At 41.2% G+C, this 13,171-nt stretch overlaps 1 protein-coding gene across 2 annotated transcripts in view; it reads left to right on the forward strand.

The window, feature by feature from the left end:
- The window catches only part of HTR4 (5-hydroxytryptamine receptor 4), a 182,161-nt gene that overhangs the window by 147,328 nt on the left and 21,662 nt on the right, over positions 1-13,171 (forward strand). Inside the window, exon 8 of one of the 2 annotated variants that reach the window (XM_060008587.1) lies at positions 6,492-6,662. The exons of the other annotated variant lie outside the window; for it this stretch is intronic. Within the exon in view, the coding sequence (XP_059864570.1) occupies positions 6,492-6,582 (91 nt within the window). The 3' untranslated portion in view covers positions 6,583-6,662. Of the gene's footprint in view, positions 1-6,491; positions 6,663-13,171 lie in introns of those variants that run through there. 2 annotated transcript variants of the gene reach the window in all.

Below are 13,171 nucleotides of genomic sequence, written 5' to 3' on the forward strand. Positions count from 1 at the left end.
CCAGTCTGGTTTTCCAACTCATTTCCCTCAACTCTCCCCCGACCTAACTCCCTATGCAATAAGCATGCAAGATTGATCAGTTTTCCCTAGATAAGTAGTGAATTCTCCAGCCTCTGGATTACTTCTGCTGTCTCAAATGCTCTTTCTCACTTTGCTGCCTGGCACAAGCCTACTCATTCCTTGAGGCACAGTTCCAATATGAGCTCTCTCAACTTTCCTGATCCCTACCCCCTGAATATTGGAGCTAACCACTTCCTCCTCTGGGCTCTCACACCTGCTTCTCTTTTTCTTGGAGGCTCAGCTCATCCTGTGGGATCTTAAGTAACTTTATGCACTTAAAACTTTATGCACTGTCCTCTGCTCACATGGACAGCTTCTCGAGAGCAGGACATTTCCTACCTGCAGTGTCTAAGAGTCGAGGGTGCCTGTTCAGTGAAGGTGCACATTTAGTGAAGCTGGTATGATAAGACTCTGAGTTGGATTTGCCTGGTTCAGCTGGTGGCTCCACCTCTCCCAAGATGATTTGACTTGGGCAAGTTACTACGCCTCATTCCACACAACTTGAGCCTGTAAATAATAAAACCTATGTGATAGGATTGTTGTGAAAATTATATGAGCTAATCCATGATTAGTTTAGCACAATCACTGACACATAATAAACGCTCAATTAATATTGGCTGATATTATCACGGATCCATACTTTTCTCCTACATATTTTTAGGTTCTGTCATATCAAAATAGTTCAGCAGAAGAAGCAGGCAGACAGTCTGATCCCCCAGACTCAAAGTTCCAGTCTTTTATTTGTGCTTTAGGAACTGTGGTAGACAGTGGGAAAAAGCCACACAAGGAAATTGGTTTGACCTTTAATTATATGTGCACATTGAGAAATAGAAGTGCATTCGGATTAGAATAAGCCATGCATCCTGACTTGATCTTGCACTTCAGCATGTTGAAACATGGACATATCTGAGGCTGGTGGTGCAATTAAAGAGCCCCTGAGAATATGTTTTGTCCAGAGCTACAAGGTTAGGCATTCCAAACTGTGCAAAGTTAGCTATCTGGGATTCTTTCTGCAAGCAGCACAAAATAATAGAAAGATCCCAGAGTGCCCACCCTGAGGATGCATTGCTTTATGTCCTTGTCAAGACACTGTCCTCCCTGCAATTAAGTTTTCTCATCTGGTAGGGTTTTTTGTCATTTGCCTGCTATTTTCACAATTTTTACCCATATCAACATTCTGCCCATGCTATTATTTATTTACTATATATCTTTAAATACATTTTTAATTTAAATAAATCTGTTTGTAAATGGAACTCTCTATTATGACCTTAAGTGAAAAATCATATAGAGAAGATGATTTTAAAATTAAATACAATGAAAACAAAACAAATTATTATTATTTGCATAACTTTTTTACTATTAAAATTTAATAATATTGTTTGCCGAAGTCTCTGAGTCAAAGGCCTGCTCTCCATTTTATTAGGTAGTAGAGAATTGTTAAAGGCCTGCTCTCCATTTTATTAGGTAGTAGAGAATTGTTAAAGTCAGAGTGGAGCCAAACTGAGTACGTCTCTTTGAAATGAGCAGAATGAGTGAAAGAAGTATTGGATCTCCTTACTGTGATTCAGATTGTTTAACGTTGTGCCTTTTTGTTTGGCATATCACCTGTGGAAAACATCCCATGTTTGGGAAATACTAGATCTTCCAGAGTCAATATTCTCTTCTGGTTGATAGTGATCTAAAGACAAATGAAGAAATTGGCCTAGGCCATCACCTTTTGAGCCATTGAGTTTACTGATAAATTAGCACAAGTTTATGTGCCTACTGTTTATAAACAGTTCAATTAGTTTTTATCAGCTAATTGTAACCAAGCATTCTATTTTTTTCATCACATGAAAAACACCTTAAAAAATATTGCTTTGTGCATCTCTTTACATTTTTTGCCACCTCATTTTCATGATTCATCACCAAGTCTGTCCTCTTTTCATCATCAGTGTCATAAAAGCGAACAAATACCCCTTGTCCACTTTGCTAAAATGGACTCTTTGCATGCATGTCAATGCTTCCTTTCTGATCCCTTGTGCAGAATCGCTGAATGTCTCATACTGCTAGCTCTGGCCCTTCCCACTCACTTGTCCTTTCTCTTACTGCCCCCTGTCTCCAGTGCTAAACTTGCCTCAGGTGTGAGTAGAATAACTGGACATTCACCTCCTCAGGGAATCTTATACTCCCATGTGCCTAAGAATTATGTGAGAGCATTTTTTAAAAATGCAGATTTCTGCCCTCCCCATCCCACCCCTGCCCTCTCCCCACTCCCCACTCCCACCCTCTTGTCAGAGGTCTGATGTGGATCCTGGGAATCTGTATTTGCCATAAGTACCCAAGACAATTCTGATGCACACAGTCTCTGAACAATTTTGTGAAAGATGACTTAGCTAGTGATCTCTCTCATCTTCTCCTCTTTTTCCTTCTCCTCCTCCTCCTCCCTCTTCTTCTGGAACAAAGGGAATTGTAACTCTGTTTCATCAACCGTTAATATTAAACTTCATCACAAAACTCTTCCCACTGTACAAATGATTTCCATGTTTCCCAATGGACAGAATTCCTGATTTGGGAGGCAGAACACCTGATTTATAGCACTAGATCCACTGTTACCTAGCAATCAATCTATGCCCCTACATTGTACCTACTTTCCTTCCTTACAGGTTTGTGTTGAAGATTAAATGTGGAAAATGATACAAAAATGCCTCATAAATTGTAGAGGATTTTACTAAAACTATTAAAACAAAAAGCTGCATCTTAAGTCTGTTAAAATATCAGAGATTCTTTTTTAATGATGTTTTGCATCAGAAATTTTGAGCGGCTCTGCCAGTGTTTCTGATCAAGCATGTGTTTAAGGAAGGACAGTTGTGGTCTCGCTGCATTTTAAGTTGTGGCATCTCAGGCCCTCCCTATCCTATCCTAACGAGATACATTTAACAGCTTTGCAGTGTAACTTCACAGATTCAGAAATTGAGGTCTTTCAGATTCTTTAATACAAATCCAAAAATTATCCTCCCTGTTTCCAGCGAAACCTCTTCCCTCCACACAGAATATAAAGTATCAGATACTAACAAAAGAATATTAAAGCCAAATTTGAAGCAATTACCCACAGCTTTGGAGAACAGTCCCACACACAGCTGGTACCCAATAAGAAGGTCTGTATTTGTCACCCACCATCTCTGCTCCTCATAGAATCAGAATGTCAGAGCTGCAAGGGATCTTACAGATAATCCTCCTTGTTTAAAGAATGGGGAAAATGAGGCACAGGAAAGGGACTAAGTCCTCAGAGGCATGCATGGATGGAGGCTAAAAAGGCATTGGAATCCAGGTTCCTGTCTTCTGGTTTATTGTTCACATTGCTGAGTTAGTAGGGTGGCCTTGTGGTTGAAAGTGAAAGGGGCTCACTGAGTGTTAAAGCTGTGCCTCCTGAGTGTGATTCATTGTATGGGTCGAGGTCTCTTGGGGTGCAGCATATTGCACCATGACTTTGTATCCTGAATGAAGACCTAAAAGGCAGATGATATTAAATTGTTAACTGTGAACAATTAGACTAGTACAGGAGTGTAAACTGAGACTGACACAGGCCAACCAGGACACAAGATCACCCTAGCATTATTCTCAAGTCTCCTTTTTCCCTACTTAAAGGGAGTTGGTTGTGAGTCCTCCATGGAGTTAAGAGGCTGGGCCATTTTCGTTTATTCATGACTTCTCTCCTTGGCAAGGGCTATATTGATGTTGTCTGAATAAAAAGGAGTGGTACCAGGCACCCAATAGCAATTCTGCAGAAATCTCAGTCTTTATTTGAATATTTGGAAGGATTATATGAGATAACCAATATAACATTTTGGAAACACTTCCCAAAGAGCCTCCTCCTTGATCCCCAACTGCTCTGGAGCCTTCCACTTACCAACTCAATGCTTCACTTTAGCCCAGATCTTCCTGCTTTGTCTTGCATCCTCTCTCCTCATTCTTCATTATGTTTATTCACTTAGCCCCTTCCTCTGCTCTCTCTACTTTCCTCCTGACTCTGCAGGTTCTTTTTCCTTTTCCACCTAGTCTCCCTGGTTCTGAATCACAGAAAATATATACACCTCTTGGCAAAGATGTTCTTTTAGTGGGTAAGAGGGGTTAGCAGGAAAGAGTCCCATATTAACATCCCAGTTATATTGTGTTTCAGTAAGAGGAGGAGACACATCATACTGTAGGCTTCCCAGGGGAAGAATAGATATAATATACACCCACGTACATATTCCTTTTACCCTGAGTCCATCATAGTGGGACAAAAAGATGCTAGAGACAGCAGAACATGAACACTGGACTTAGTGGTGGTTCTCAAGATGATGAGTGACAGTGTATCAGGACAATTCAGAGCCCAGACTTTGGAATCAAAATTGACTGGAATGTAAGTCTGATTCTGCCATTTATTAACTGAGTAAATTTGGGCAAATTATTTAAACTGAAACTCAGTTTCCTTGTCTGTTAAATGGGTTTAAAATACATGAATTAATGGATATAACACACTTAGCCCAGTGCCTGGCACACAGGTGCTGCCCTAATGGGTGGTGGTTTTTATTGTTGCTAATAATGATAATAATAAGTATGATACAAAGGGAATTTGGCCAGTGAGAAATGAGAAACCCTTCCTTTCTCCCTCCCTCCCTCCCTCCCTCCCTCCCTTCCTCCCTTCCTTCCTCCTTTCCTTCCTTCTCTCCTTCCTTTCTTCCTTTCTATTCATTCATTCTTTCTTTTAATAGATATGTTCAGTGAATAAAACATAAAAATGTGGGGCATATGTAAAGACATTAGGCCACATCTTGAGTTTTCTAGAGAGCTTATACTTGAAGAATGGCATGTGGAAAATCTGGCAGAAGGAATGTATAACCAAAGATGAATCAAAAGGTATGTTTAGAGCAAGTAGAAAACCCAGAAATAGCTGTCATTATTTAGGGACGAAATCTTGCATATTCTGCTTTAGTAAGAATAATCTTGCAACTGGAAAGAAGAGCACATCACAGGGAAAAAGTTGCTGCCTGGGATTGATGGAAAACTTTTAACTGTCTCTGAGCCAAGATGTATTATTTCTCACGGGATTAAAGGAACTGGTTGATAAGACCTCTGACTGGAGCTCTTTTGTGGACTCAGGATATGATGGCAGCCTGGAGACCAGTAAATATTGTCCCAGTTCTTAAAGAAAGATAAAAGCTGGGCTGCAGAAACTATAGACTCATAGCTTGAAATAGACCTTATCAAAATTCAAAGACAGTTATTATACAAATGATTTGTATGCAAGAGTCAGTGTTGTTTCATTAAAAAATAATTCATGCCAACTAATTTCATTATCTATTAGGACAGATTTACTGCTTGACAGAGACATTTCAGCAAAGCATTACACAAAACCTTCCATGGGTGGGTCCATTCTCAGGCACACGGATTGTTACTGTCTGCTGGGAAGGCAGTCTGTGGTGGGGTACCACAATTCTCTGGCTTAGCCCTCTTCAATCAGTAGTTTTTTCTCTTGACTGAAGATTGAAGATCTAAGAAGATCTTCAAGAAGATCTAAACTGAAAAATCTAGGTAGCAATAGATTATCTGATCTTCCTATGTGTTGGTAAAATCCTTAAAGTCTAGCTTGAGTCAGTGCTAAATAATCCTATCTTGAATGTTGAAATTGTTATGATTTAGAATGATCTCAATTGACTAAAATGATACCAAATCAATAAAATGAAATTAAACTGAGACACATGTCCTCTATTTTGGCTAAATGAATGAATGAGTGAATAAATAAATAAATAAATAAAATAAACTGTACCAATGTAATAAAGAACCACAAGAATTGACAGCTGTTTGTATCAAAAAGATAAAAGTTGGCAATGAGTATAACATATAAGCCAATAGCATATTACCATTGTCAGAAATGAACTTAATGTTGACTGCATTCATAGAAGTAAACTAAATTGATGATGAAAAGTATGTGACATAAATCAGGCTCACTGTGTAAATTTGGGCTCTTTCCTGGTACTATATTTCAAGAGAGATAATTATAATAAGGATTGTGTTTAGAGGACAGTGCCCATTATGGGCAATAATCTGGAGACCATAATATATAATGAACTATTAAAGAAAATGGAAATGTGTAGCCTGGAGAAGAGAAAACTTGGAGGATATAATTAGTGGAGGGAAGAATTTTGAGTGGGCCTGGAGGGCATAGTAGTTCCACAGGGTAGAAGCTGTAGGAAGGCTGATTTTGGCAGAACATTAATAAGCTCTTGCCAATAACTAAAGTTGCTCAAAAATAATATGGCCTGGCCGGTCAGTGGCGATTCCTAAGCAGGGGCTAAACAACTACCCATCTGCATGGCACAAGGGGCTTTCCTGCAGTGGGTGGGCTCTTTCACCAGCCTATCTGTCCATTCCAACTCTGAGGTTCTGTGATCTTCTCCCCTCTCTAGGGATGCAGTGGAGTGTGGTGGCCAATGGGAGAGTCAGTCCCACCCCCCAACAACTTCTTCTTTGGTGGCTGCTCAGCCCAGTGACACTTAGGCCCCTGGGGCAGTGACCCTGAAGACAGCCATCCCTCCAAGAGAGGGCCAGGTCCTAAGCTGCTGCTCGTGCCTGACTGTGCCCGGTATTCTCTTCACCCAGCATCCATCCATTGGTGCAGGCACCCCATGCCCATTGGGCTTTTCCTCCAGGATTCCAGCAGGTGGCAGGGGACAGGAGGGCTCCCTTGTTCACTGGGGGTTCTCCTCCAGAGATCCCCCTTGAAGGGATCTTTTTATTTCCTAGCATTCCCTCTTCCTGGCTTCATAGTCACCCTGGCCTCATAGTCTCTGTTGTCTCCAGTATATCCCCTTACTGTGCCTGGTTTGTCTCGCTCATGTTTCAAACACAATCACTCACTGTGTCCTGTCTCAGTCATAGATGTCCGCAAATATTCCTTCTTTGCTGTGCCTGCTCACATAACACTGTCAAAACACATCCTCCCTGCACCTGCCTTGGTCAGAGTTGTGTTCCAAAAGCGCGCATCTCTTGCTTGTTTGTGTCTGTCACCGCCATGTTCAAACTACTCACCAGCTCATCTGTGTCCTGCTCTATGCCAGACACTAATACACGTTCCTCCCGGAATGTGGGTCCAAATGTGCATCCTCCTGGCCAGCCCCCCATACCAGTCACAGACTTCCACTTGCTTTACCTTATGTCCATATCAGTCCTTCTCTTCAGGACATGCTCCATTTATTCACCATGGAAGAAACAGGGCAAAGATCCTTCAGAGGAAAACAGTCTCTGCAGCAACGTCGGAGGGAAGCTGAAGACAGACAGCTCCCTGCCAGTGCCATGGCCTCAGGCCCTCCTGCTGTGGAATGCTCGCTTTCCTGGAACAAATCCTCTCCTAAAGCGCCTTGGGCAGGGCTGGCGGCATCATAGTGTTTATTGAAAGACTTTGGAATCTTTCCCACGAGCTTGTAGCAAAGCCCATGGTACCAATTTATAACCCTTGAATCTGGCCTTGCTGCTCCCAAAGGAGAGAACAATTGGAGGCGCACACTGCCGAGACTTGTCACTCACTGCAGTTTCCCCAGGTGGAGGAGGCAGAACCAAGCAGCGCTTGGGGTGGAAAACAGTGCTTGACTTCAAGTCAGAGGACCTGAATTCCAGCCCTGGCTCCACTCCTAACATGTGGGAGATCGTGACCTATGCCCTTCCATCCCTGGACCTCACTTTCTGCATCTGTCAACTGAAGTTTGGACCAGAGGATCTCTAAGATTCCATTCTGTTTCTGTGACAACAGGATGCTGCTATAGCCATCAGCTACCTCAGAAAGGTGTGGCCTGCCTGCCTTTTGACTTTGTTTCAGAGGAACTAGCCACCTCATTTGGGCCTTCTAGACCCTTGACCTTGCCAGCTTTGCCCTTCAGATAAACCTGGATGTCTTTCATTCAAAGCTAAGTTCATGGCTCTTGCCACCTGCCCCAGAGTGAAGGTCCCAGGGAGGTAAACGCCACCACATCCCAGAGCTGTGTGAGGTTTCAACTTTGGTCTTGGCTGTGATTTGATAGCATCTCATGACTTTATCATACTATCCTTGTTCCTGCTGCTTAAGAAGTCAGGTGTCATTTCCATTGACGTTTACTTTAGTTCTGGAATTGCACCAGACTGGAAAGAGACTTGGAATGAGATAGAGAAGATTGACCCAAACCATCCAAATACAAAAAAAAAAAAAAAATTATGTGCCCTGCAAAGGCTTACAATTTTATTGTGGAGAAAGTCATTCCTTAGGGAAGGGGAAAAGCCTCTAATGAGAAATGTGACTTGGAACTCCCAAATGCTGTTGAGAAAGACTGCGCCACGCTGAAATGCTCCTGGTGTAGGCTGGGGCTCTCACTGATCAGTGGAGCAGATTCATCTGGGGACCTATTCTCGTCATATATGAAGAAAGTTTATTTAAGTCCTTACTCGCACATTGACTCTGGATGGACCAATCCCCTGTGCTTTTTTTAAGTCACTGTTCCTCTGCCGTTAATGAGATTGGGGCATAGGAGGCAACCACCTTTTTGAGGATGATGCTTCTCTAATACAAAGGAGGGAGCAGCAAGGTATTGAGCCCCAAGGCCCTGAACCTGGCAGTGAGACTCACACTATCTGTCTGGCTGCTGCACACGCTGTTCACAACCTCTGTGAGCACACAGTAAGGATGGGTGCAGCAGAGAAGCAGCACAGGCACTAAATCAATTGCTGACTTACTGTGTGACCCTGAACTAATAACTGGACCTCTCTGGCCTCAGAAACAATCTCTCCTGCCTACTTCACGAAGCTGCTGTGGAGAAAAATAAGATAATTTTTGTGAAGATGTTCTGTAAATCATAAAATGACATTCTGTTTATTATGACTTTGGGTTACTGTGGATGCTCCTGGGAGCTCAAGGACTAAGAATTTCTTCACCAAGGTGTGGACCAATTTAGAGAGTGAGCTTTCTATGTTGAAAACTAATACCAAGGGATCATCTTTTTGGGGTCCATTCTTCCAAATTTACCCCTCTGCATTTAGTTATTCTAGGTTACCCAAAACACACAAACATTGAAAATTTATACATCACAAACACTCTTATTTGAGGGGATTTTGTTGTTCTCAAAGTAAAGAGGTGGATGGAGAGAGATGGGGACTACAGACTAACTTTGATGAGAATGAGTATAATTTTTCATGTAACTTCAAAGTCACATGGAATAAATTCAAATGCCTTTTTGCCATGAAAACATTTATTTAGAGGAAAAAGACTTGGGTCATCGAAATTATCCCCACCCTCTCTCTCTCTCTCTCTGTAGAATCCCCTGTGAAAAGAACCCTCCAACATAAATCAGATCATGAATGACCAGCTAACAAGAATGTTACATGAAGAGTCTACTAAGATACTGAACCAGATAATTTTGAGATTTTTTTCCTAATCTGATAGTCTGTGTAAATTATTGTTAATTATCATTTAGTGTTATTTAGCTAACACTTTAATTTTGTTTACAGTTTTAATAAAGCAGAATTACAAGTGGGGCCACTCATACAGTTTCTAGCAAATTGAGTCCCTTTGTGTAATCAACATATAAAGTACATGTGTGCCCATTATACAGAACATGGAACTTAATTATATAACTCAAAGGCTTACAAGTTTTAATGATGGTTGTAGTTTTGGTTTTATGAAATTGTTAGTTATGCTTCTGATTTATTTGAAGCTAAAGCTTTGAAGTACTAGGACCCCTGATTCTAATTTGTTTCTATGGAAAACACCCTTGGCTTTACAATAATCCACTTTTTGATGCAGTTTCCCAGAATGTGTTCTAGGAAACATTGATAAAGTCTCTCTATTTATTGATAAACGTTAATAAATTACACATGTTTATATTTGTGCATTCTGTACATGTTTAAGAAATTATATATGGAGGGAAATATAAAGTCTTAAAACTATTAAGGGAATTTTGAGTATACAATAAAATGCCAAAGTCAATTCCATGCCTCAGTTCTGTGCAGCTTCTCTGTAATCTCTGTAACTCAACTCATCCCTTTGGGCGTTTGAAGCTGGAGAATTTTTCGTCTCCAGTATCAGGTTCTCCTCAAGGTAAAGAAAGAAGTCCAGGACTCCTAGATAATGTAATTCTACCTGTCTGTCTGTCTGCCACCTTCGTCAGCCTCAAGTGCTAGGACAGATCTCTTACATGGGTGATCCCAAGAGCAGGTGATGTGGTAGGATTCAACCCAGCCACACTCAGGGCATATGCCATAGGAGCCATTCAAGTCAGCTTGTCAGTTGTACTCTATATTCAGAGGTCTTGAATTGAGGTTATTAAGCATGTGCCTCCTTTTTCTGGTGTCATGAACAACCCAGGATTCTGGAGTCCAACTCCCTTGCCATGGAGCTCCTGGGATTTTAGGCCTAGAGTACATGTCAGTGAAATCCAGGTCCCAACTCTTCTGAGTATGGGGCAATGGAAAGACCTCTATCAGGAATCAGGGGCAGGGTACTCACCCCAGTTCTTCTGTTCAGTCCTTGGGGCCACCATCATCTCACATATGAAATGAAGAGAGGGGACAAGAATTAGGTTTCAAATCAAAATACTTTCTTCATACACAAATTTACCTGGAACTCCATTGCAATAGGTCAGAGTAGGAAGGGGAACAGGTAGATCTGGGTCCCTCATCTCTACTCATTTTAAGCCATCCAAAAGCCCTAGGCAGCTGACCAGGCACTCTCCACTGAAAGTCTGTGATGGTGCTTGGCTTCCCCTCCTTAATTATTCTAAAGCATTCATAAGACTTCTGTGAGCTATTTCTCCTGATGACTTTCCTCGGGCGGGATCACACCTGTCCACTTATTTACAGAACCTCTTCCTGCATACAGAAAATGCCTCATCTCCTGAAACATCCATCTAGAATGACAACCTGAGCCTTCACCTCCTGTTAAGTATCTGCTGTGTCAAGGCAGAGAACTAGACCTCAGAAACTCGACTAACCTAGCCTTGGATGACTATACCCTTTTTTGTTTTCCTTCCAAATTGTCTTTCTTCACTTTGTAGCAGCCATTCTCTGGACCCATGCAAGGGGGAGGAATGAACATTGATTTAGTACTCACCATGTGCTAGGTGATTTCTGTGTGCTACATAGTTTAGTTCTGTCAATGTTCAGAGAAACATATTTTTTAAACACCTACTGTGTGCCAGGGCCTGTTGCCAGAGGTCCGTTAATAAATAAACTGATAAGATCTCTGCTCCCTCATTGGGAGCCAGAAAATAAACAAGGAGATATATATATATATATATATATATATATATATATATATATATATATATATATATATGAGAATTAGACAAGTTTAGATACACACAAGTGCTGTAAAGAACAAAAAAAAATTGAGATGAGGCAGGGGTGTGGACGTTATTTGGGACAGTCAGAAAAGCTTCAAGGAAGTCGACCCCTGTGACGGGGGCAAGAATGTTGAAGAGGAGTCAGTCATGTGTTAATCTGGGGGAATATTATGTCAGGCAAAGGGAACAGCAGATGCAAAGAATATGAGGCAGAAATGAGCTTGGTATGTGTGCATGGCACTCAGTGAATGTGGGGAAAGTGGTAGGAGATGGGATCAGAGAAGTACGTAAAAACTGACAATAATGTGGTAGCTTTAATTACCATTCATCAGTTCCTTACTATGGGCCAGGCTTGGTGGGAAGCATTTTAAATGAAACCCTGCAAGGTAAGTATCATTTTCCCATCACATGGAAGTTAACCTGGAATTTCCCCAAGAACAGAGATTACTTGGAGCCAGAAATGGGGAAATGGAACCCAGGCCCTGCCAAGTCCAGCCTTTCTCCCCAGAAAGGCTGAGGGGACTTGATCCACCTGAGGCCTGTTCCTTTTAGTACCAAGAACCATCCTTGAAACAGATGAATTCTCTACTTGTCTTTTTCCTTTTGCTTCCCTTCTTTCTCCGTGGAGTGGTCGCTATCTGTAAACAAATGAAGATGCATTTATACAGTGATTCTTCATTGATTTTACATATGCTAATTCCAATAGCACCTAATTGGGAGTAAAAATCAATTCTTGACTAGTCAGAAAGTGATTTCCTATAAAACTATTCATCAGAGATTAGAGGAAATTCAATCTGGTTATATAATCAGTAGATTTTCCTCGTGCACTTTTTTATCTCCATCCTTCTACAGCTGATGCTATCTTCATCTGGACTGGGGAGTTAGGCTGTAAAACACAACTTTGAGCATGAAATTTCCTGGATCAAAACCTCCAAAGGACTCCTTATTGCCAACCAGATCTGGGCTGTCTGTAGTTTTCTAAGTCTACTATTTAGAGTTTCGCCTCTGGTTATTCCTCTTTATCCCTACAAAGCAGGCAGTCTGCTCCGTGTTCCCCTCGCTTGCTCTTTGCATTTTCACCTTCAGTTTATTGGTCCTTCTATTCTTTCCTTTGGGCGTACGTCTCCCAGCATCTCTTACGTGGTCTATCTCAAATGCCACCTTCTACTTGAAGTCTTTTCCACCCTCCAAGACAGCATAAAGTTTTTTTTTATCTATTCCAATCCCCAAAGTACTTTGTTTTCTGCTATGACATTTTCATATGCTTTTCAGCGTGGTTCATTAATGATGCCTATTGTGAACTTCCCTCCTGGATCCTGGATTTTGAGCTCCTTGAGAACAGGAGCCAATTCATACCAATCATCTTTTTCCCCCCTTTTTCTTGTGCCCAACACAGGTTTTTATACAATGAAGCTATCCAGTAAATTCACTGAATTTACTTATTTGGAAGAACTTGGAGTTTTTGTTTACAGCATCTGCACTGCACCATCCTGCTTAGCTCTTTCAGCCTTCCAGTCTCACTGCTGCTCTGCTCTTTAATACTCCATCCACTGCAAAAGCTGCAGCCTTCTGATAAGAAGAAAATCTTTCTGTGACAATTTTGAATAAAATCAAGATATTTATCATATTTCTTGCAAGTAGCAAAGGATTGCAGTTTTAAAGTACCATTATTTCCGTGATTTATGGCAAGTTTTTTCCCCCTTTTTTGATTCATGTCTGTCTATAGAGAAAGAACTTAAGCTTAAAGTTTTATATTTATAGAATGTGGTAGTGAAGTGTGAGTT

The sequence above is a fragment of the Delphinus delphis genome, chromosome 3 (assembly GCF_949987515.2).
Source record: "Delphinus delphis chromosome 3, mDelDel1.2, whole genome shotgun sequence".
NCBI lineage: Eukaryota > Metazoa > Chordata > Mammalia > Artiodactyla > Delphinidae > Delphinus > Delphinus delphis.